At 37.2% G+C, this 25,533-nt stretch overlaps 2 protein-coding genes across 4 annotated transcripts in view; one reads left to right on the top strand and one right to left on the bottom strand.

Annotated features, from left to right (window-relative positions):
• LOC127968215 (phosphatidylinositol 4,5-bisphosphate 3-kinase catalytic subunit alpha isoform) overlaps positions 1-13,728 on the bottom strand; it is a 19,249-nt gene extending 5,521 nt beyond the window's left edge. Inside the window, exons 1-20 of one of the 3 annotated variants that reach the window (XM_052569251.1) lie at positions 13,660-13,728; positions 12,437-12,630; positions 11,444-11,549; positions 9,781-10,189; positions 8,935-9,144; positions 7,534-7,784; positions 6,815-7,060; positions 6,528-6,613; positions 5,975-6,080; positions 5,473-5,625; positions 5,018-5,152; positions 4,284-4,408; positions 3,922-4,168; positions 2,740-2,843; positions 2,446-2,617; positions 1,403-1,509; positions 776-897; positions 597-675; positions 254-424; positions 27-144 (exon numbers count right to left, since the gene is read on the bottom strand). In XM_052569251.1, coding sequence (XP_052425211.1) covers positions 27-144; positions 254-424; positions 597-675; positions 776-897; positions 1,403-1,509; positions 2,446-2,617; positions 2,740-2,843; positions 3,922-4,168; positions 4,284-4,408; positions 5,018-5,152; positions 5,473-5,625; positions 5,975-6,080; positions 6,528-6,613; positions 6,815-7,060; positions 7,534-7,784; positions 8,935-9,144; positions 9,781-10,132 — 2,784 coding nt within the window. In that variant the 5' untranslated portion in view covers positions 10,133-10,189; positions 11,444-11,549; positions 12,437-12,630; positions 13,660-13,728. Of the gene's footprint in view, positions 1-26; positions 145-253; positions 425-596; positions 676-775; positions 898-1,402; positions 1,510-2,445; positions 2,618-2,739; positions 2,844-3,921; positions 4,169-4,283; positions 4,409-5,017; positions 5,153-5,472; positions 5,626-5,974; positions 6,081-6,527; positions 6,614-6,814; positions 7,061-7,533; positions 7,785-8,934; positions 9,145-9,780; positions 10,190-11,443; positions 11,550-12,405; positions 12,631-13,659 lie in introns of those variants that run through there. The other 2 variants (XM_052569252.1, XM_052569253.1) reach the window with 2 other exon arrangements.
• On the top strand, positions 12,728-25,533 carry LOC127968216 (zinc finger matrin-type protein 3-like). Its single transcript, XM_052569254.1, has 7 exons — positions 12,728-12,857; positions 13,925-14,136; positions 18,096-18,451; positions 18,734-18,877; positions 19,871-20,037; positions 21,127-21,221; positions 22,386-25,533. The coding sequence occupies exons 2-7, from the start codon at positions 14,019-14,021 to the stop codon at positions 22,592-22,594; spliced, it is 1,089 nt and encodes a 362-aa protein (XP_052425214.1). The 5' UTR covers positions 12,728-12,857; positions 13,925-14,018; the 3' UTR covers positions 22,595-25,533.

The raw sequence follows: 25,533 nt of genomic DNA, 5'->3' as shown, positions 1-25,533 counted from the left end.
AAGGCTTCTAAAGATCAGGTTCCTACCTGCCCATCATCCTTCACCATGATGTTACTGTTGTGTCGGTCACCGATGCCCAGAATGAAAGTGGCCACACAATAGCCAGCGCAGGATCGTGTAAACAAGTCGATGGCCATGTCGTACCTATTAACACAGATCATTTTGTTATTGTATATTTGAATTGTGCATTGTACATTTATTTTGAATTTAAATGGTGAAAGTATTAACAAAAATAATTATAATCGCCACTCACATCTCGCCCCTGTTCTTGTCCTTTAGCCACTGATGCAGTGTTGTACTGTTAAACTGCAGCGCCCCTTTTAGACCTCCTTTACATTGAATCTGCATGATGGTGTGGGAACTTCTCACAACCTCGATGAGACCCACGCAGTCTCCAATAGACAAGCAGCCATAGGGGAGCATTCTGGGATACCAAAGTTAATACAAGAGTTAATACAAAGCATTGCATCTTAATTACATCTTGGCTGCAGGAAACTAAGAACAACTTAACATTGCTATCTGGTTAACTACTATTTATTAGGCTGAACAATGTTTTTGGTTACCAGGCAAGATGTTTCACCACTTCGCCCACTTACCTCAAGTCCAGCCCCTGATTTTGCCAGATGTTCTCCATTATTCTGATGATCTGAAGGGTCAACATGTCTTGCCGCAGGTCTAAGGAATGGAAAAGGTTTAGTTTTTTTTACCATAAAAAAATAGAGACAATTGATACTAAAGTGAAAAAGAAAAAAGAAAAAGAGAATACAAATCTTACCATCCCCGTTTTTGAAGATGATCTCATTGTTTTGGAAGAGAAGTTCGGACATGATGTCAGGATTTTCCCAGTTCAGCCAGAGCGGTCTCTTGGCAGAGGACATGATTCTGCAGTCTTCAAGTCTACCATGCAAACAGAAAAACAAGGTTAGAAATAAAGCGTATGAATTTTTTTTTTTTTTTTTGAGAGAGAGAGATATATATAAGTCTCTTGTACTCACCAAGGCTGATTTTATCTGATCAAAAAATTAATATTGTGATTATGTAAAAAAAAAAATATTGTGAAATACTACTACAATTTCAAAAATATTATTTATTCCTGTAATGCAAGGCTAAATTACTCCAGTCTTCAGTGTCGCATGATCCTTCAGATATCATTAAAATGCTCATTTGCTGCTTGTGAAACATTTCTTATTATAAATGTTAAAAACAGTGGTTCTGCTTACTATTTTTTGTGGAAACTGATTTTTTTCTCTTTCTTTTATGAACGGTACGTTCAAAAGAACAGCACAGATTTTGTAACATCCTGCCACGGTTAATCAATGTTTTAGTAAAACCGCCATGTGCTACCCCTGCTAAGTGAAAATAGCTTCTCTCAGCTGTAAATGCTGCGCAGGTTGGTACTGACCGTAGGTTACCCAGCTGGTGGGCAGGGTTAAGTGGAGAGGTGAAATTTTGGAGTGCATCCATGTAGTCCGGTCGCCTCATCTGCTCTACCAGGAACTTCATTTGCACCTGAAAAATCGAAACAAATACACACAAAAATATTTTCTAAGGTCAACATTAGGGAAATTAATGACCTCAATTAATGATTTTCATTTAAAAAAAATTATAATTTATTATTCTATTACCTTCTGCCCTATTATTGATTTCCTACTACACCAAGAGACCGGTGCAATAAAATTAAATGAAAAATAAAAATGTATTTATCCATTATTTTAATCATATATTAAAAATTACTTTTAATTTTGATAACTTTTTTTCCATATTAATTACTACTACATTTTAATAGTAGTAGTATATTTTGATTTAATGCCATGTCAGAATCTTAGGCTACTTTCATGGCAAAAACAAATAATAAATGCATGTATACTGCTAAATGTTAAGTTGTATTTCCATTGATGTTTATTTCTCATTTACTTATCTCTGCAAATAATTATCATCAAACTGCAGATTTTTTAAATCCATTTATCAACATGCTAACAGCTGCTTAATTTATTTTTTAAATTAATTTCAATCATTTTTTTTATTTGTCTATTGTACATTCCCAAAGTGATTTACTAATTCTTTAAATTATTTTTCGATCATCAAATAATGAGTATCACATTTTAGCCCCCATAATGAGGAGTTTCTCACACTGAAGCACAGACAAGCCACTGGCCTCCTCAAACCTGATCCAGGTTTTTTCCAGCAAACGTAAAACAACTTAATTGACCAATAAACTTTAAGCTCAAGTACATTACGTTAACAACATTGAGTGGGATGTTTAAGGTAATGCCTGAGTGCTTTTAAAGGATCACCTCACAGAGTGGATGTAGTATCCTCTGTAAATCTAATCCAACAGCTACGGTTTCATTTGCAGTGTGCGTAAGGAGTCTCCTAATATAACCTCACGTGCCCATTCACCGGTCTACTTATGGGTGAGGCGAGAAGGTCAAAGGCTGAGTTTACCTTCTGAGTTTCATCCTTCTTCTCCTGTTTGAGAATGTCTGTGAGGTTGATGAGCTTCTCCATGGCTTCCACCTGTCTGCTCAGGTGCTTCAGGTACATGCCACATGCCCGACAGTACGACTCCAGCAGCAGACCAAACCGTTGACTTACTGTTTTATTGTGCATTTCTGACCTGCAACCCAACAAGATAGGTTACAGTTTAACTTAATTTGGAGCTTCAAAAACATCAGGATATTTAGGTCAGCATATGGAAAAACCTGACAGAAAAGAGAACAGAAAGAGGAAACTGCTTACTTCAAATGCCAAAAGAAGAAGTGCCCAATCCTCTGGTTGGTAAGAGCTTTTTTCAGCAGAAATCGCACCAGTGGATTATCAAGATACTGCTCATACTTTAAAACCTTAAACAAATGAAAAGTAAAATATATTAAAAAAAAAAATCAACAAGTAAACTAGGGCTGCCCCATAATAGCCGACTAATCTTTAGATTCTATTTAAGTTTTATTAAGTTGCTAAGTCACAGAAAAAAAAGTAATTAAAACTCCACAGGCGAAGTCTCGCAGTCCGTGATGAACAGATCTTTAACAGCTAGACTACGGTAATACAGTACATCAGGCAGGACATCCAAACGCCTTTCATTCATCAACCTCAAATATGGCTTATCATCTGAAATATGCAAGTATTAGCAACTTTAGAGAGCCGCTCAGTCTAATGTTAACCGAGAGTAATGTGCGCTATTGAATTGTCTGTGTGGAGTGTAGAAGAGCGCTCACTGCAGGACAGACAGAGGTACACTTACTCTTAAATTACTCTGTCATTTTTGTTCATACAGATAAGAGTAACACATCTTTAAAATCTGTAAAGACTCTTCAGCAAAATATTGTGCTTTTGTAAAATAATGAAAGCAAAGCTTTCTGCAGTCTCGGTCTTTGAACTTGAAAATGAAACTCTGAGTGTATCTTTGCCTTACAAACATAAAAAAATAAAGCCTATCTATAGAGAGTGAAACGACTACTTTCAAATGAACCAATTAAAATGTAAAACAAATATTCTTAAATTATTTATCTGTATGAAACATGCATACATGCATACATGCGCATCCACTACTGTGAAGATGACGAGTCAGTGTCGCCAGCTTCATCTCTTAAACAGAAAACAAAGAAAGCACAAGTTTATCAAATTATTAAAATGTTACTGCAGTCTTCTTACTGTTTTTCCCTGACACATTCTTAAATGATACTTCTGCCGGAGTGCTGTGGCAAGCTTTATGCATGTGCTTGAGCGCTTATTAGGCTATGGAGTCAATTAAAGGCTAATTATAATGATTTAAATGGTTTATTAATAAACCTGCAATTAGTCGTCTAATGCTTAAAATGAACGACTACTAGTCGACCAGAAAAATCCTGAGTCGAGGGCAGCCCTAAAGTAAACACAATAAGTAAATTTATAATCATAACTAAATATATTAAATGGTCTTACCTGGACCAGCTGAATGAGGTACTGCGAGAGTTTGTCATCAGTCAGATACTTCTCAAGGCACCGGACTGCAAAGTCTCGGATCATTGGATCAGGATAGTTACAGTCAAGCAACTCCATGGCTTGTTCCGGCTTTATTGCGGGCCAGTCTTTAAGAAGACAATACATCTGTGCAATTTCATCCCTGGAATTCCATTTCACTGCCAGGAGAATCTTTGGCAGGATTTCTGGAATATTTACACAATACTGCCTAGAGTAGAAAACACAAATACTGTTTTAAATAACTTTAAAATAAAAATACATTTACTTTTGTGCCAATGAACAACAAAATGAGGAGAACTTATGAGGAGAGGGCATTGGACTACCTGTGTCTCCATAAGAAGTCTTTTTCCTGCTCCGTGATCTCAGAAAGTGGGTCCCTGTTGCTCAGCTGACGAAGTTGCTCTATATCTGCCTCCGTCATGGCATGGTCTCGGGCCAGTCTGCTGCTCTGTTAGTCAGACGAGAAACCCAATTAATAAACAGAGAACGAATGGAAAGGAACCCAAATTACCCAAGGAATCAAAGGTTAACAACTACTAATTAATATTTAAAATATCCCAATATTTACAAATGTCTGACATTTTCTTCCCCATTTTATTTTATATCATGTGTCAATGAAGACTGAAAATTCAGCTGACAGTTATTTTTATATTTCACACTAATATTATTTTGACTATTTTGATCAGACCTCTGTTATAATTAAACAACATGGTCTGGTTCTGGAGAAGTGATGCATCAGTTATTTTTAACAAGAAAGCAGTAGTTCAAAATGATGAATCAGAGATGAAACAACAACATTTTTTGAGAAAGTAAATAAACGTCCAGGACAAATACTTCATATACAAAAATAAAAAAAATAATAATAAATTATGGTCACTGCTGAGCTATATTACAAAATTACAAAAATGATCATTAATAATTGAAATAATGACTCATGAGGTGCTGTAGACAATGGCAGAGATGTTTCTCATGCTCCACAGGCTTGTAAAAGGTATTAATAGCAGCGGGAAGTGTGTCACTATAATTAATTAATTAGGATGCGTGTCTGTAAGCTCACCTGTCCAGACTGGCAGTAATTGTATCCCATCTCCCTGGATATTATCCAGTTAGCGTGATCCTCAATCGTGGCCATGTCAGGGTACTTAACTGGTGAGCTGAAGTGGTCAAACTCCAGCTCTAGACATGGGGTTTCCTAGAGCAAAAATAAATAAATACATAAATGAAAAATACAGCCAAACTCTAGTAACTAAATAACACTTTACTAACAACTAAATACAGTTTTAGAATCTAACCCATTACACTACTGAATTCTGTATTAAGGCCATTAGACTAAGATTTTCCTTGGAAGTAAAAAAATAACCAATTCAAATAATAAACACAACACTGATTAAACAGATTTAGACGGTACGCTCTTGATTAACCATGTCACCTCAGATGAGACGACACAGATGAATCGTATTAAAGCTTATTAAACTGGTTTAGTGCTCAAAGAGGTTAAGCAAGAGAGGAAACCTTATTTGGGTTGGAGCCCGTGACCCCAATAGGGTTGAGGAGGTCTTCTAGGCCGTGTGGTACTGGCCACAGGTTCAGTGCCATCTTTCCTGAGACCAGTGTGTGTGTATAGTCAAACAGGTTGACATTTCCCCAAGCCAGTGGACAGTGCTCCTGTAGAAGAATATTTAAACATTCATTTCTGAAGCAAGCACTATTAAAACACTGTAAATAACCATTCTGAACTGCAGTTATTTGAGTGTAATTTACATACTATTACTATTCTGACTTGGCTTTTTTTTTTTTTTGCTTTCTGAATTTTTTCCAGTAGTTATTTTGTGATGGGCTTTTTGTCATTTCTATTTACTTATATACCTTTTAGTTTTACTTGTAGTCATTATAGTATTTAACAATTCCTTTTCTTCCATCTCAGTCTTTGACACCCATTTCATGCGTGTGCATTCGTCTACTTGCAAACAAGCCGCAGCGTTTGACTTGCCTTTACAGAAAAGTAAGTCATTACCTCTTTTGCCCCCTTCCTTCCTTTCACCGAGCAGATGGAGAGACAGAGGCGAGCCGCCCGGGGGATGTCGGGAATGTACATGTCATAGGTCAGCCACTCGTTCCACCTGGAAACAGAGATAATGTCAGCATGTTGTATTTGTTTTTAAATGTATCATTCTGTATTTCAAATGTCTAACACTTTTAGAAGTCATAATATAAAGCATGACATCAGGGGTCTGGCAACCTCTGGTGCACTGAGGGCAATCACTGGCATACGGGAGAAATGAATATGACTAATTATCATAAGGCCAGGTCCTGCAAGACTGAAGTAAATCTATTTAGCCACTGACAGCATGGACCTATTGGGTTACATGAGTGGTACAATGCCACTCACACATTCTGCAGTGAATTTAGCATACATGAGGGGGATATTTTGAAATGAGACAAGGTGGGGTGTTTTTGGTTTTTACTACATTACAAAGACGTATGGAAGCCTAGTTCAGTTTTGCAGACACTTTCTCTCAGTAATGACTCAACAGTTGTATCAGATAGGACAAGTGATCACATAGTACCTTGGGTTTGAACACGGCACGCGCTGTGTGTTGACATTATCACACAACTGTTCTCCACCATGATAGATCCCTGTCCGCACATAAATCTGATACAAAAAGGTGAAAACCTATGAGCAAACAGCCTCAAGAAAATGCTAGAGCAGAAAGGTCAAACAATTATTAAAAGAAACACACCAACAGCTTCCTGTTCTTTCACAATGTCAAACTTCTGCTATCTTACCAAACACTTCCCATGCTCTTTGTATAATAAAAGACTTTCAGAATACAAAAAGACATCAGCTAAGCACCTTGTCAATGTCCCGAATATTCACATTAACGTATGTGGCGCAGAGGACCCGTATCCTCAGAGTACTGTTAATGGTCCAGAGTGATTTGGTGGAGGCCTCTCCGTTCATGTAAGGCGTGGCGGTGGAGATCCGGCGGGCGTAGGAGGGCATGGTGAAGTTATCCATAGGCAGCTGAGAGTAAAGGCTGTCCTTGGACATAAGCATGAGGTTCGGCAACCGAGCCAGCATAATGCAACTCCGTACATACTGAAAGAATGAGAAAGAGATAAACAGAGAGAGATTTCGTTCATAAAGCCACATAATCAGCACATCTCATTTACCGTTAAGTCAGCCAAAATGTCCAGAGCTATTTTAGTGTCCTCAACTCTAATTTTGGCAGTGGTTTTTGTTGGGATAATACAAAACTTCAAATGCAGCCGGATACTGAGACTACTCGTTAGCATTCTGCGTACTGGCAGGTTTCGAGATAATGAAAGCCTGAAACAAACAAATGGCCAGTGCCAAAACCTTGAAAAATCTGAGACGACCAGACATTTCAGATGGCTAATTAATCAGTGCCCAAACCATAAATATGTATTGGATAAAAGCAGCATGAGAACTAAAAAAAAAAGTAATGCAAAAGCTGCATTCATTCACTGAATAACAGATTATTATTCAAGAACACGTATGCGATTGTTGGCGTTTGAGGTACTTTAGTGAGGCTGAAATTGTCTAAATACCTTGTACTGACTGATGGGGTACTTTTCCAACAGATACTCATCACAGCCACAGACTTTCAGGATGTATTTGCCCTGATATTCTTGCACGCACATCTTTAGCTGTTCGGCTGACAGTAGCATGCTCCTTGTCTTCTTCCTGATGGCTTCGGCGATCACCTGCTCAGGTACGCAGTCGTGATTGATCTTAAGTGTGTACTTCTGCTTGTCGTTGTTGGGAGAAACAATCACCCAGATAACCACAATGATTTGACCTAGCGCACAAATAAGAAGATTGGAGCATTAACAGGAACAGCATTATTGAATTGATTCCTTCAGGCATCAAGCATGTGAGAACAAACAATTAATCCCACATGGCAACCGAGTGTGTAAAAAAGCAAAGCTGAACGCTGAACACATCCCGATGAAGTTGTCAGGGAATTAATGTAATGGAGTAGTTGTGCATACATTCCTCCGGGCTAAGAGGAAACAGAGGGCAAAATCAAAAACAAGCATCACATGCTTCATGACTACTCCAACTACAACACAAGCCCGTCCACGTAAGAAAGAAAACAGAATGGCTGCAACACAAAAATTCCAGGAAAGTCTTAACTATTGGCTACAACCCATAAAAAGAAACATTCCATGTCCTTTCCAACCCCAGAATCAATGTGCAGCATTTGTGGCATGCTGTCTATTACCACAGTCAATAGTGTCGACTGGTCTGTCAGTGTGTAATAATAAACACACAATCAAAGCATAGCAAGCCGTTGGGCAGCACAATTAAACAATGTACATGCAGCATGCACAAATATTTTTTAAGTACCTCTTCAATAATGTGCTAGCATAAGACTAGCATGGTAACAAACAATTTATATAAAATATAAAATCATTGATTATACTTATACTATATTTTCTTAAAATTATATTTAATTACTTTATTCTAATGCATTTTAATCCATTGAAAAATAATGAAAAAAAAAAAACGAATTCAAAACAATTTTTTATATATATTGGTTCAAAATAAGTCAATTTTCCATTAGGCAGTATATTCAAATAGCTCTTATTTTCTATGCTCACATACAAGTCATGACACAACACAATACTGGTCAAAAAAAAAAGGGGAAAACACTGATTAATGTATACATTTCGTATTGTAAATTTATATATAATACCAGGAAGGGACCTAGAATCGGAATGCACTGTTCTGCAGTTGAGTTCTGCAATCTCTGCCCACAGAAATCACACTGGTAATTCATAAGCAGAAGTGCCTAGAAAGTTCTCACTTCGAAAGAACTAAGAACGTCATAGCTCAAAAAAAGACTTTTTTAATTTACATGATCAGGCATCACTCAGTATTCTGTAACTGACAACATGCCACAACTTGAAATAACCAGAAACATTCCAATAATAGTACAAGCCTACCTTTGTCTAATTTGCCATATATATGCTTTGGAAGCTCTGGTGAAGACTCCACGTTAGGAGGGTAAACGTACAGCGCTCGACTGTGTGGCCCACTGGCATCTCGCAGCTCTACTGAGTCTTTGCAGACATTAAGAATATTTCTCCTAAAATCTTGCACCTCAGGATCCTTCACTAAATCAAACTCGCACACCGGCATGCCAATGGCAAAACCTGAAACACACACACACACAGAAAAAAAACACCATCTTAGAACAGCATCAGAAGAGAAGAGAGAATAACTTCCTGAATCAAATAACACTACTATTCAAAGTTTAGGGTCAGTAAAAATACAGTAAAACCATAACATCGTGAATAGCATTAAAATTTACAATAACTAATAACTGTTCTTTATAGAAATTTTAAGAATTTTAAAAAGCAATTTATTGCTGTGACACAAAGCTGAATTATCAGCATCAGCGGTCTTCAGTGTCACATGATCCTTCAGAAATCATTCTAATATGCTGATATACTTCTCAAAAAAGAAACATTTCTTCTTACTATCAATTTTGCAAACAGCTGTGCTGCTTAATATTTTTGTTGAAACCACAACACGTTTTTTATTGTTTGATGAAAGGACAGTTCAAAAGAACAGAATTCATTTTAAATGTGCAATATTATAATTGTCTTTACTGTCAATTTGATCAGTTTAATGTTGCCAAGTCTAAACTTTTGAATGGTAGTGCACATTTTTCAGAAAAAGGGATTTAGGGAAATTTGCTACATCTGTCATTAGTAAAATGCTTTTTAAGTTGTTTCAAGTGATGCATATAGTAAATAAAGGAAAAAGCAGCCCATGTGTGGTCTTACCGATTTCTCTGTTGAGGATTTTTTCCTCTCTGTTCCCTACAGGTTCTATGACCTTTAGGAAGGGCTGGAATAGCCGAAGGTCGCAAAGTCTTCTCGTCTCATCGTAGAACTCCTCACGCTCTGCCTCTTGCGTCACACTGACGAAAATATAGGAGGTCTCCTCCTGCAGCAGGTGGTGGAGGGGGTACTTCCTAGCCTCCTTAAACAGTTCATGTTTGATTGTGATGAGAGTGGCCTCCCGGAGGCATTCTAGTGTCAGGATCATGCCATTGGGCAGAAGACAGTCCACCAGAATCCTGGGGGGCATCAAATGGATGCCCCATAGTTCTCCCGAGGAGGGTCTTGGAGGCATGATGTGAAGTCCTCACAGTCTTTAATGGGGAAGAAAAATCTCCAACCGCTGTTTCTCCTGAAGGGGAACAGGACAAATAAAGTTTGTTTTGGCAACATGTCTAACATCATGCACTGTTTTTAATAAACTCAACAGATAAGACACAATGTTCAGCATTGCAAACTACACCTCAGATAAACAAGTCAGCATGTCCAACAAACAAATTAGGTCTAGAGAGACAAAGTCAGTTACAAACAGGGACACTGATCACAAACAAGCATAATAAACTTGAACATAACAATGGTGATGCTACTCATTAACCTGTGTTATACTCTAGTTTGGGGTCTGTAAGATGTTTCCACAAACATATCAAGCAGCACAACTGTTTTCAATATTGAAAATACATTTGAGCAGTAAATCGACGTATAAGAATGATTTCTGAAGGATCATGTGAAACTGAAGACTGGCATAATGATGCTGAAAAAATTCAGCTTTACATCACAGAAATACACTACAAATATATTACAACAACAAATAACCAGGTGTTTTCACTGTATTTTGTATCAAGTAAAAGCAGACTTTGTGAGCATAAGAGACTTCTTAAAAAAAAAAAAAAAAAAAAACATCTTAGAATGTCTTAAAATATCTTAAAATATCTCGTAAAATATCTTACCAGCCCCAAACTTTTGAATGGTACCTTAAAGACACACACACACTAGTACTAAACCATGAAGACAACCGAGTCATTTAATGCAGTCACATCGCTTACATCAGTCTTAATTAAAAAAACATGCTTACAGGAAGTTCAGTACAATCCAACATCACTGAGCAATGACAGAAATGTATCACTCTGTGAGAGAGGAGCGATATTTCCAAACAACATAGAGCCAAAAACATTTGGCAGTTCTTACTGAAGAGGATGACTTGTTTTTCCTTGAAAACATGTGCCAACAAAAAGACACACTTATGCATCTCCTGGGTGTAAGACTGCTGAAAGCCATTCACTCGTCTGACAAACAGCACCTCTCACCATGTTAATGTGTGATCTGAAATTATTGGATTTTAAAACTAGGCCATGCAAGATGAACACGTCAGATCTTTGTCCTGACTATGCTCCTATGCAGTTCTTCCAGTTTGTTCATGTAAAACACCATGCAAATGTTTATTACAGAGCTTTGTGAATCTTAGTACCGCCACGGTTGTAACCACTTCATGCTCTCACACTTTTGATTGCTTCATTTTTCTCTCTTCACAGTAAAAAAAAAAAAAAAAAAGAAAGAAAGAAAAAACTGAGGAATCATTATTTTCATAAGATTTGGTATTTCTGCTTACCTTATTGTGATGTTAGGGGCACTTGTAAAAGTAAATGTCCATCATAGCTCAGACCTCCATCTGATCCGTTTGCTTTATAACTTCTCGTCAGATCCACTAAATTATACTGACAACAGCAAGAAGGACAAACATTCAGTGTCTAGTGGAAAAAGTGGACTAGCTTGCTCAGTTTAGCAAAAACAGCTCAACCGATGCCCATGCCAACACTACCAACAACAACAACAAACCTCCAGCAGTGTTCAGAGTGACAGAGATGGGAAGATAATATGATTAAGAGGTTTATCATTCTTGCATATGAATAGACTAAGCCACAATGACAAAGAACCACTTGCTAAAATTAACTATTTATAGATACACACGTTTATTACAATAGCTTAATATTATATTAGGTTTATTAGTTTGAAACTACTAGTCAAAACAAACACACCTGAATCATGACAGAGCAGAAACATTACTACAAACCGGCTTACTGCTACACCGCTAAACAAGAGTTTCATAAACAACAAACAAACTGAAATGTATAATAAGAAACGATTGAAGTATTTAAATCCATTAAAACACATATTATAAACATAATATAACTTATTAAAGCAAACAACACATTTGGAAAGCTCATATAACTTACCTGACATAATTAGCCAGCTAGCAAACCCAGACAAAAAAACCTGCCATTTATATTTGTCAAAGAGTTTACAAACTCCAAAATAAGACAAAGTATCGGTTGACGTGTAATTAAGTCATTAAAGACAGCTTATTTATTTAAACAATAAGATATTGATTCATTTAGCCCCCCTAGCCGCTAGGCTAATCCGCTATAGCTAACCCGATAACTTTCAGATCAAATATGCTGTAATATCTCGCCAATTACGCTTCATTCGATTGTACTCTGAAACGACGCACATATTTTATAAAGACCACCAGAGTTGTTATTCAAACAATGAATTAATTAACAGATATCTCACGTTCATGGGTATAGCTAATGTGGGTATGTACCGATGAGTTGTTGTGAGGTAATCCGCTGTTGGTGTTCAGTCGCTCGGTCAGGGTAGTAAATCCAGCGCGGGGCTTTGCTGGGCCTCTAGCCGCCCCGCTCTGACACGCACCGCCTCTCCATCATCACAACAGCAGAAGCAGCAGCGGCGGCGGAGGAGGATCGCGAGCAGTGTTTTCACACAAAGCATTCATAACTGAGGGAGAAAGACGAATTACATGATGTCCAATATCCGATGGATTGAATAAAAGTCGTCAGGAACGCTGTCACGATGGTATAAGGGAGGTCCTGTGAATAAACGAGCACCAAAGTGTCCGGATAGGTGCGAGGGATCAGTGACTGGCTGCTGAAGAGGGAGAGGGACACGAACGAGGACGACAAACCCTGTGAACTCCCTTTTTTCAAATCGATCATCCCACTGTGGTATCTAGCCATATGTTCATCAAACACGTACTAAACAACCGAAATAACGTGTGAATCTTTGTCAGGAATCCCTAGAAATCGTAAATATGATATTTTATGCCATCTTCAGACTTCAAATGTATGCTGATGTAGCTGCATATACACAAAAACAGACTGCTTGATGCTATAGGCACACAAGAACTGCGATTGCATAAATAATAATAAATGTTGAATGTATTAAAGAATGAAAATGAATAGAAAAATGTTTAAAAATATTACAATATTAATAAATTAGACTGCATAAGCAATTTTTTTCATCGTTGTCTTTATATAAATATAGTTTATTTGTTTGTTTGTTTTTATTTAATCTGTGCTATTTTAGGATGGATACTTGCATATTTAATAAAATATTTATAATTACAATAGATAGTTTGTTTATTGACAGTACTATGCTTTTATTTATTTAGTGTAAAAATACAAATAAATTATCCTCTGTATTATTATTATTATTATTATTATTATTATGAATGACTGACTAGTTAAAAGTCGTAGTCAAGAACCTTGCTAAAACATCCTTAAATAAAACTGTGACATACTTTAATAAGTTTTCCCAATTAATTTTAATATGTCATTTAAATTTGTTGTTGATTATTCCAAATAAATATTTACTTTGTAGTTTGAACGTCGAAATGAGCATAAAGTAGCCTTGGAAATTGAGTAAATGCAATAAAATAAGTAAAATGCAACTAATCATGTTCAGTACTACTCGCGGAAAGTACAAATGTATTTAAGTAATAAATTTAATTGTAATGAAGTACAGTACCTCGAGTTGACAACTTAACACACCGTTAAAGTCACTGGCTCGCACATCCTCTCTTTGCGCGTGCTGCTGAATCGTCAATCAGATTCTCACTTCGATAGGAGATGGACTGTACCAACTAGGCTGAGGGAAACATTAATGCAAATTGCACTATATTTGCGACCAGTGGAAGTATGATTACGGATACCGTTTTTCAATGCATGAATTATAATTCAAATCTCCCTCTGTCTCATTTATACAACATTTCCGACGTATTTCTATTGTTTAGCGATTGAAAACACCCCCCTGCTGGACGATTGAAGCATGCGACGCACGTCTGAAGAAGTTGAGCAGCAGAGAGAGCTAGGAAGGATGCAGGGAAGATGGCGATGAATGTAAAGAACAGGGATGCTTTTTATCCAAGTACTGACTATTGCGATATCTACACCTCCCAGCCTGTAAACTATGGAGACTGCAGCCATTATTTCCCTCGGATGACAGGTAAGATCGGACAATTTTTCCGAAATGATTTTCCTTGCATTGCGTTATAACTGATGCTCTGCATCAAATTTGCTATGCACTGCATTGGTTTGAAATAGGACTTAATTAGGGACCTATCTTTATTTTTAAATAATGGAAAGATTTATGAGAAGAAGAGCCTTGATGTCAGACTAACCACTGACAGTTTGAGAATGAAAATCCCTATCTGCATTGCCACATGACCATGGCACATCAAATGTTAATGGAACACTATGTACATGACTAACATATTTCAAATCTCACTGAAATTCATCAGGTACACGTTTTATATTTTATGCCATTCTATTTCTATTATATGTTGATATATTGCGTAAACTCTGCATGAATGATATGTGGTTGCATTAGATCAAGTAAAAGTAATAATAATAATAATGCATATAAGATTAAAAAAAAATTTCACTGAACATGGATTTATACTTTTTTTGTTTTGTTGTTAAATGGGAAATTATGCAGAATAGAGTATGAGGCAAGTTGAGAAAGGTATCTGGTAGCTTCTGCCCATGTTCATTGTCACACTTTAGTCTAGATTACATATGAAACCAATACATATATGAAGGGACATTTAAGGTAATTGAAGATTTTTGGCTAACGTCCCAGTTTAGTCCATAGCGTCACAATTTGCAATCCATGTCCTCAGAAAACACAAGGTTATTACTGTGGGTTTTATTTAAGAGGAGTCCTTGGCAGTGGATTCATGTGACATCTAATTAAAAAGGCCATAGAGGAAATAAAAATGGTAAATTTTTATTTATTTTACATGATAGCACTGTTTGGATGAAGTAGACACCGTACAGCTCTGATAAAAGCATCTGCCAAAACAGAAGGATGAAATGTGTAATCGTAATAATCATTGCAAATGTGCACAGAGAGCAACCATGCATTTAATGCATTTATTCTGCTCTCAATAATTGATGTTGTCAAAGAACAATTGTACAATGCACGAACAGCTTAGTAGTGTTTTGCAGCAGTGAGTGGTGTAAAACAACCTGGAGCATCAAGTGATAGTACTGCTGTACCTTCTCATGTGCCCTGCATACCTTGCATTATAGATGCCCAACGAGAACAATCCTCCCTAAATCTAAAAATCTTTGTTCCTTGTCCTGATGAAAGACCAGATGTTTGTTGTCGTGTTCCAACTAAACGTTGCATTGCTTCCAAAATCAGTGGATTTAATCCGAATGGAGAGAGCAGGAATTTGTGGCTGACCTTGAGTTGGGACTGTAGGTTCTACTTAGACCTATTTCTGGGCTTGTATTCTCTGATGACCAAGAGATATCAGGTTTGTTTTCCGGGTCAAAAAAAGAGAAATATAAAAGGGTAGGCCACTGGATTTTATGTAATAGTGAAATGATTATGCAGAGACAACTACAAGTAAGACTAAAAGTTCATAGTTTATTCTTTCATAGTTAGACCAATGCATGACCCACAAAAAGCAACCATAGTCCAGTTTTCTAATGGTATAGGTCACCCCAAAATGAAAATATGCCCTAAATTAACTTACTTTCTGACCATTAAAAAGATGAAGATGACTTTGTTTCTTCTTTCTTTTTGTATTACATCACTTACTCACGAATGGATCCTCTTTTTCCTGTGATCCTTGATCCTTTATTACCCAAAACAGTTGTAAACAAATACATGGGTGGATTTTCATGTGAAAGCACAACAACTGATTGACTTTTTTTTAATCGGAGGAAGCATCATTATGGATTAGGACTGGAATTTTGGCCAGAAGCTTGAAATTGTACCTTTTTAATTTTTTTCTGATGATTTCGGTTTTTTTACAAACACAAGACTTTTTGACTTCACAAGACTTTTATTGATGGACTGGAGTGGTGTGGATTATTGTGATGCATTTATCAGCTGTTTGGACTCTCATTCTGACGGCACCCATTCACTGCAGAGGATCATTTGGTGAGCAAGTGATTTAATGCTAAATTTTTCCAAAGCAGTTTCTTTAAAGAAAATATCATCTTCATCTATATCTTGACTTGCAAGAGTGTGAGCAAAATATATCTTAGCACAATTGCACCAGACAAAGATCATTCAAATAATCACACAGTTTTTCTGCTCGTTTAAATGATCAGATATTGACTAAACCAACAATTGTGACAATTTGGGGATAGGACTGACTTGACCAGAGCATTTGAGACCTGATAGATTTTTTTTTATTATTGAAAATAAACATTTAAAATTTAAATATATTAACAGCTCCATTTATGGATATAAACACTGGGGTATTTAAGAATTCCAAGATGCTGCCACTGTCCAAGCAACCGGAAACAGAACCGTTTGGCACATTCTTATGTCTATTTTAGTCGGCTGAATCATTGTTGTCATGATCCCGTCAGAACTGATACACTGGAAATATCACACAGCCACGAAACAGCTGACTCTCCAACCCCCCTCTCGCTCAGCCTCAGATCTGCCGAAGCACCAGACATGCGCTGAGTTCACGAGGCAGGAGTCAGCCCTAATCACATCTGCAGGACGCTATATGGCAAAGATTCACTCTTTCACTCATATATCCGCTCTATTACTAAAATGCATCATTTGCAGTACTAATTTGTGGCTTTTACATCTCTGTTTTATGTAGCAGAGGAACTCTGCTATGTTTCACTTAAATATTTAGGAATGTAGATGTGAACAAACAAACAATATGAACATTTGGTTTTGAAGGAATGTGTTGGTATCTGTTTGAGTTCATATTAAAATATCTGACTTTTGATTTCAGACTTTGCTATCTTGAAAACACTGAGACCTCTTCTGAAACACTAGAAGAGACACGTGAGAGTACTGGAGTCTTTTTCTCAGAAGAATCACTTAAGAAGCAGGAGAAAGCCTTTTGTTTTCTCTACATTTAATCTCACTGCTGTGAGAAAAAATTGAGATATTAGCAAGATCTCATCCTTCACTCTTCACAAAAATAATGTTTCTCTATTGGCCTCTATTGCTCCATGAATGATACTTTTACATCCATGGAAACTTTCCACTGCACAGAAGGAATCTCCTATGGCACAGTTCCCTTTTAGAACCTGTATTTCTTAAAGGAGATCTATGTAAAAGTCAATAAAGACAATATGTAATATAAGTCTCAGGTGTCCCCAAAATGTGTCTAATGTGTCAGCTCAAAATATAATTTATTATATCATTTTGAACATACCTATTTTGAGTGGAAGCAGAAACACTGTTTCCATGCATGTCTCTCTGTGAGTACTAAACTGAGTTCTCTTTCATGTCTTATTGAACTTAAACTGTCAAATACACACAAGTTTGTTAAAAACACACAAGTTACAAAAATAGTCAGTTATATCTTTGAAGGTAAACAGCTGGGAAAGAAATCACATGTTTATATTAGATCTATTTGACAGACAGCAGCGTAATATGCATTAAATAAATCAATAAACCACTGCTCTCTTGTCTGCTCTGAGGCTGGTACTCCGAATAATGTTCTGGGCTCATCAGTGCAGCCAAAGACAGAACCGTTAGCAGCATGCTGTGCTCGAACTTTCACCATTGCATCAGAACTGGTACTGTGGAACTGTCGCTTGTGAAAACACAATGGTGGGGCCGTGGGTAGAAACTTGCATATTAAGAGGCAAAAATAATAAGATCCCCTTTCAACGTCACAAGGGAAGCAAAATCTCAGCAGCTCATTTTTTTTGCACTTGCAAAGAAAGGCTTACCAAAATTTTTTTTTTCATGTTTTCTGAGTTGGTAGATGCACCAGGGACCCAATTATAGCACTTAAACACAGAAAAAGTTAGATGATTTGTCACCTTTAAGAGCTCAATGCATTTTAGTATTTAAAAACAATCAGAGGCAGAGCTTTGGAACAAAAATGCGTTCTGTGTGAAAGGCCCTTAAAAGTGTATTACCCACTCTGACACTTAAATTAATTTTGCTTTAATTTGACTTTCCAGGTCCAGACCCCGTTCTAAAGCCACCTCTTAGTTTGATATGTCAGCCGCCACCTCAGCAATTCCAGGTCATGACCCCGGCCCAGAACCTCAGTCCTCCACCGGTGATGATGTCGCCGGACCCCTTGCGGTTCCCACACTGCTCTCCTCTAGCCATAAAGCCGCCCCCTCATCTCCAGTTGCCGCCTAACCCACCCATCCCAGTGCCCCCTGTCCTCAGTCCCAAGCCCCCTGAAGAAGATGCTCAGGCAGTGGGTGCTGACCAGGAAGCCACTCTGGAAGAGCTCTGCAAGCCTCTGTACTGTAAGCTTTGTAACGTCACTCTCAACTCTGCCCAGCAGGCTCAGGCACATTATCAGGTAATCGAAAATTCCTGTAATGGTCCATGAGTTATGTAAATATGATAAGAGAATAGTGAATGGTTTTACATTCTGTTAATGTCAACAAAGTGGTTTTAGACTGCACAATGCCTGATGACACCAAAATAATAGTGTGTCTTGATTTATATTGTGTTTAGGAAATTTTACTTTCACTTTCTGTTTCTTTCAGTTAGTTGTTTTTCTTGAGAGCCGAAATACTGGTTTAAATCTTTGTTGCAATGAAGAAGAAAGCATGTAATCAGTCCTTTGTTTTGTCTTAAGGGGAAAAACCACAGTAAGAAGCTGCGCAATTTTTATGCTGGTAGCCAGCAGCCACCTCCAATTAGAATACCAGAGGTAGAGCCTGTTTCCCAGCAACCCTCAGCCACTCCACCCACAGATTCTGCAAATGTGACTGCCAACCAGGTACTTATGACTCTTATCTGGTGCATTTTTGTCCAAGCAAGTGTGTTTTTTTTTTTTACAGGCTGTCTGCAAATAGGGCTGGACAATATGTGTCACCAAATGCTTTACTTCTTGTGAAGTTTTTATGGACAGACCCTCAAGACCTCGGTTTTGAGTGAGGAAGTGAGTCTAATTCATATGTACACCCCAGGCTGCTCCATAGACCACAGTGCAATGTGACTGACAACATTGCAGATCATGTTTAATTTACCCCCACTCCAAACAACCCTGCGATATATTATTATTAAAAAAAATATTTGAAACAGCCCAAGCACACCTGTATACAAACAGAATGCTGGGTTTCGCCAGCAGTGGGCACTAGTGCAACGGAAGCAATGATGTATATTTGAGTGAACGGGGTGAGGGGGGAAGCTAGCAAAGGGAAAATGGAGCCATAATAACACAGGCTCAGTCAATTAATGACTGAGATAATTTTGGGGGCGGAACTACACTGTGCCTGTTTTTCTGACCAATGGCAGATAAAGAGTTTTTGAAACGTAAGTTTTTGATTGTTCTTGTTGTTTTGTCGTAGTCACATCTTTAAAATAAACACCACAAAAGTGACTTTAGAGTTCGTAAATTTGATTATTTCCATTAGACTTTAAACTGTCCATTTTGATGAACATATTCAGCGATTAATTTGCATCATCACTCAGAAAAATTTGGGGTCTGTAAAATGTTTCAATGTTTTGAAAGAATTCTCTAATGCTCACCAAGGTTGCGTTTATTTGATTAAAATACAATAAAACAGTGATATGGTGAAATATCGTTACTATTTAAAACAATTGTTTATCTTGGATATCTGGGAATATCTTTAAGTGCAGTTTGATCATGCGGTGTCACTCTGCAAGCATCCATTCACTCAGATCGTAATCAGAGACGTCCCGGTGTAGACGCACACCTTTCAACGCCCTACTCTTTCTAAAAGCTGTACTGTCATTGTCCCGTCTGCAGCCACTCTCTAAGGGCGCTAGCAGAGTCATACTGGCCACGGAAAATGACTACTGCAAGCTGTGCGACGCTTCCTTCAGCTCCCCCGCTGTGGCCCAGGCACACTATCAGGGCAAGAACCACGCCAAAAGACTGCGGCTGGCCGAGGCACAGCAGAACGCCACGTCCTTGTGAGTCTGTCACTCCCACACGCTCCCAGATAAGACAGCCGTTAAACGTGGGAAATCTTTCCATGTTTGAGGGTGGTGTTTTTAATGAGACATTAGTTATGCAGACTGCATAACTTATGCACTTGTATGAATATCAACCTCAAATCTTGACAAAAAGAAAATCCTTGTACACATTTTACATCAACTAGTAGGACGTTTTGCATGGAGGAAGACGTTTTTCCTGTTAACTTTATCTTCAGGCTGTTTTTGCATTGATAAGTGGGGCACGCATTTTAATAGTACTGTTGGGTTGTCCTGATAACAACCACAGGAAGATACTCCAAACGTCTGATTGTATCTGAGCTAACATGTCTATGGCTAGTTAAGCTAGGTTTAAATCCTTCCCTTCAGAACAAAGCAAATTAGCTTATTTATTGATAAAAAAAAAGAAAAAAAAAATTTTTTTTTTTAATTCAAAACTATGATTCATCAATTTATTTGCATGATCATTTAATTGGTCACAGAACCTCTTCATAGCATGTTTCGATTGATTCCATTTTTGAAATGTGTAGAAAATATTTTTACAGGTAAATATTACTGTTTTGCAGCAATATTGTTAATTGCACTGTTATATCTGAATGAATGAACGAGGCACTTATTTGTGAATATACATGTAATTTGTCCATATATTCAAATATTTAAGTAAATATTTTTGTAGGTTTTGATGCAGTATTCTCAAATTGTATTGTTATATTTGAGAATATACATGAAAAGGGTTCCTACATCTTCTTTGTGTTGCTCAAATAGAATATTCTTTAATGTTGTGAAATATTATTACAGATTTATGAATTTATAATTTATATATATATATATATATATATATATATATATATATATATATATATATATATACCTATTATTCTTGCTTAGATTATTTCACTAAAATATTTGGATTCATCTCAGAAAAATAAATGTTTATGTAAGAAATTACATAATAGCAATTACATAAATATAAAGGCATATAATATCATCAAAAGGCTGAAAAACATAAGCTATATTTCTTAGCCATACTAAATGGTAAATTGTGTTTTCTTATCATGTGTTTTCCAGAGACTTGTCCAATGCTCAGAGACGGCCATGGAAAGAAGGATACGAGTACAGATTAATGAAGAACCGTAGGGCTCATATCAACACTGCCCTGCCAGGTACTCTGTCTACATAGACTGATCTCAACCGATAGTTTAGGAGAGACAGATTTTTGCCATCATGTTGATCTTGCCCTGAGACGATCCCTCGGGTTCTGTTTTCTGCTCAGTGGTCCAGGCTCTGGGGCAAAACCTCCATTTGCGATCAGTGCCTTGGCAGCAGCTGTGCGTGTTAGTTTGCCAGCCTGTGCTAATGTAGCGCAATGTGCTAGTCTCGCTAAATGCAGGCCAGACGCCAAGGCTTTGGTCTATGTAAGCCGATACTCCACCCCACGTCAGCCCAGGCTCAAGAACGTCACCCACACGATGACAGATCTCAGTCACACGCTTGCCCCCATTGCCCCGCACTCCTGTCCTCACATACGCACAAAAACACATGCTATAGCATTCTATAAGTGAAGCCGTTAGCTTTGCATGTCATATTATTTTATCAATGGAAAAAAGAACTAAATATATGCTTTTTCAAAATAATATGTGTATTAGTTAAAAAATACTTTTTAGAATCTAACTGGAAACTGTGCATTTGTAAACCAAGTGCATCGCTCTTCCCGGAGATGCACTGATGTTTCCCTCTGGTGAAGGACATCTGCTCTTATAATAAACACATGATGAGCCTCAAAGTGTGTGTGCCAGAGTTAAAAAATAAATTAGCTGAGATATATCAATTAAATAATATACATTTCTATAGGTGGTTCTTGGAGTTACATAAACATCTTAAAATGTACTTAAGTTTTAATTTGCATCTTGCCCACTTCAGTTTAATTGAGATTCACAGAGTGAACTGGAATTAAAAAATTCCTCAGTTCTGAATTATGCGTGTATTAATTAGGTAAGTATGGTGATTTTCCAACTTAATAGGTTTTGTAATATTGAAACATGCTTCTTTTTTATTATTCTTGTTAAAAGCTTGCAATCCAAATTTTCACTTATTGAAAACTGGGGATAAAATCATGAAATGCATCTTTGCTGAACAAAAAGTATGAACTTCTTCTAAAAATGTCAATTAATTATTTTGGAAAAAAATTTTGTACTTAAACCCCAGTCAGCATGACTTTGCATTTCAATGTGTATTTCATCACCTTGTAATATAAGCTTAGTCATGCAGCCATTTATTTGAAGTTTCATTCATTCACACGACCTGACATGTTTCCCGTGCTGTTTCAGGCCCTTACTACAACCCACGGCCGAGGCAGCGTATCCCGCGAGACCTTGCGATGTGCGTCACACCCAGCGGGCAGTTCTACTGCTCCATGTGTAACTCAGGTGCCAGTGAGGAAGCAGAGTTTCGCCTGCACCTGGAGAGCAAGCAGCATAAAAGCAGAGTGTCCGAGCAACGCTACCGTAGCGAGATGGAGAATCTGGGATACACTTAAGAAGCAACCAAAGTGATCAGCGCTTCCCAGAACCTGGACAAATAATCTTGCAATTCTTGAAGTAGCCACTTTTGTTTTAAAATGAAAGATGACGTTAGGAATTTTTATATAATGAGCACACTGAAAACGTTTATTTTGTGCCAGATAGACTGTTAATCGGTGGCATGGATGTTTTAGGAAACTTTGGAATATGAGAGATATCTAACAGAAAGTTTCAAACGCTCATAAATGCAGATTAAGGATCAACTGGCAAATAATTATAATTCATAATTAACATGAAAGTACTCAATTCTTCACCTAAATCATCTTATGAGCAAGTACACAGATATTAGAATATACTGCTCTGGATTATACTTTCAGTATTTATGTATATGTCTAGCATTTTTGAATAATTTATTTAATTCTAATGTCTAACATCACCTCTGACTTGCTTTGGAGAGGTAATAAGTGTACGTTTTTTTTCTCAGCTGTCTTTGCGTGAAGTTGATGCCTCAAAAAGGGACAAATCTAGCAGCAATCAGTTTTCTAAACAAGCATAAGTGGCAGTCCTACTCACTCTGAGCCGTAGATTCACTGTGTTTCTTCAGGAGCTAGAGAACGCACGCCGTCGTTCTGCCCATCAGATTAGAGACTGCATTCCCAGGAGAATCCACAGCGTGCCTGCTGAATGTACTATGAAAGCGATGACAATAGATCTACGTCCGTCTGGCTTTGCACATGTTTACTAGATGTAGTGGGAGATTTGGTCTATTTCGGGGTGTACATCTGAGATTGTTAACCAGCACGCTTCAGTGTGAAATTATTTGGGTGATTGTTGTTTATTTTCATCTTGGATTATCCCCAGAGAATCTCTCCCCACATTGAAGGGAGAAATGGAAAGCATGGCTATTTTTAATAAGGTCTGTGCTGACCAAGACCCTACCTCAGTCACAACCCTCTGAAAAGTTGGCCTACCAAAGCTTATCTGAGAAAAGCTTATCTATTTTAATATTTTATCTCCAATATTTATTGAGGAAACCATGACTATCTTGGATGAATAGTTGATCCAAGATGAACATTTTCAAATATTTAGCTCAATTGTAGATGAAATGGGTCTTCATCAGAACAGATTTGGAGAAATGTAGGATTGCATCACTTGCTCACCAATGGATCCTCTGCAGTGAATGGGTGCCGTCAGAATGAGAGTCCAAACAGCTGATAAAAACATCTCAATAATCCACAAGTAATCCACATCACTCCAGTCCATCAGTTAATGTCTTGTGAAGTGAAAAGCTGCATGCTTGTAAGAAATAAACAATTAAAGAATTTTAACTCAAAACCATTGGTTCTGGCCAAAATATGAGTCCATAATCCATAATGTTTACTACAATGAAAAAAAAAATCCATCCCCTGTTGCCCTGACACAATTTGACATCTATAATGTGTTCCGTTTCTGCTTGTTAAAGGAGCTTATTTCTCAGACAAAACAACTTTTTTTTATTAGAAAAAGCTATATTATGGATAGAGACTCATATTTAGCTATAAATAAATTTGAAAATATCTTAATAATGGATTTGTTTATTACAAACACACAGCTTTTCACTTCACAAAATGGTAATATATGGACCAGAGTCATATGAATTGTGAATTATTGTGATGCTTTTATCAGCTGTGTCATTCTGACGGCACCCATTCACTGCAAAAGATCCATTGGTTAGCGAGTGATGTAATGCTACATTTCATTAAAATGAAATGAAACAAACTCATCTATATCTTGCATATCCCGAGAGGGAGTCAATTTTCAGCAAATTATAATTTTTCAGTGAACTGTTTCTTAAAGTTACATCGGGACAATTAGGAGCTGTTAAAAATTCTAGATGCTTTATGTTGTTTGTTCATGGCTGAATGATTTTATGCATAAACATCACCCTTCCCTGATTTTATCACTTAAAATGCTATAAATATTTTATCAAAGACATTTATGATGTTATGAACAGAGTAAGCGACCCAGTTTTACTCTGGATGTTTGTTTTGTTGCCCTCAATAACTCCTTAAATAAGCTATAAAACCACTCTTCAGAGTTGAAGTCCATTGTCACTAAATGTTTGAAATTGTAATTCTTTACAGATTTAGTATTATTTCTGCATGAAATTATTGCTGCTTGTACAGAATAAGAGGATGACTGCACTGCAAGAAAAGGACCATTGCAGAACTGAATTGCACTTAAGAAATGGAAAAGACAGTATTGTAATAAGTCAAGTCATGCTATATATTGTTACACAGGCATCTATGTTCATTCAAATCAAATGTTTACAGTTGGAATCATCACAAGGGACTTACGGGAGCGCTTGACGGACTAATGGACTCAGTGGAGCGGTGAAGTCATCTTAAATGTGCCTCTGAGTATAAAGCCTACTCAACTGTGATGTTGAACATTTCATGTTGTTCTGCTTTGAATATGATCCAAATTCAAAATACTGACCATTTATGTCAAGCTCTTTTTATATAAATGTGGTGAGATGTTTCATATGTATATATTGATAGACATTTAAAAAGATGACTTTGCATTTTAAACATGTTAAATATTAATCTAACATGTTCATAGTGCAGATTATTCCATAAAAGTGTAAAAATACAGCAGAAAGGTAAGAGGAATGGTTAGAGAGAGGGAACATGTTGCAGGCTGGACTAGAACCTGCATTATCCCACTATAGCTAAAATAAAAACTGTGGTGGTGTTTTCTACTGGTAGCCGCTGTATTTGCTCCCAGAAGTTCACCAGAGGCAAGCCATATCCTGTTTTGTGTTTTGTGTAGTCAGGAAGTTGTGACCCTATCTGGAAACAGACCTTCCCAAAGGACACCAGCAGGGACTGGGACACTGGGATCTCCCCAAGGGAGAATTCCCTTCAAGCCAATCATGATTTTTTCCCATCAATAAATACCTCTGTTTTAATTTACA

The sequence above is a fragment of the Carassius gibelio genome, chromosome B11 (genome assembly GCF_023724105.1).
Source record: "Carassius gibelio isolate Cgi1373 ecotype wild population from Czech Republic chromosome B11, carGib1.2-hapl.c, whole genome shotgun sequence".
Classification (NCBI taxonomy): domain Eukaryota; kingdom Metazoa; phylum Chordata; class Actinopteri; order Cypriniformes; family Cyprinidae; genus Carassius; species Carassius gibelio.
The sequence above is the reverse complement of the archived record's forward strand: the minus strand, read 5'-3'. Positions and strand labels throughout refer to the sequence as shown.

Bases quoted from the DNA above. Each gene is read 5' to 3' on its own strand.
- LOC127968216 (XM_052569254.1), top strand. From the start codon at position 14,019: ATGGCGATGAATGTAAAGAACAGGGATGCTTTTTATCCAAGTACTGAC. The intron at 18,452-18,733 runs GTAATCGAAAAT...TTTTGTCTTAAG, and splicing joins AGGCTCAGGCACATTATCAG to GGGAAAAACCACAGTAAGAA. The intron at 21,222-22,385 runs GTACTCTGTCTA...GTGCTGTTTCAG, and splicing joins TATCAACACTGCCCTGCCAG to GCCCTTACTACAACCCACGG.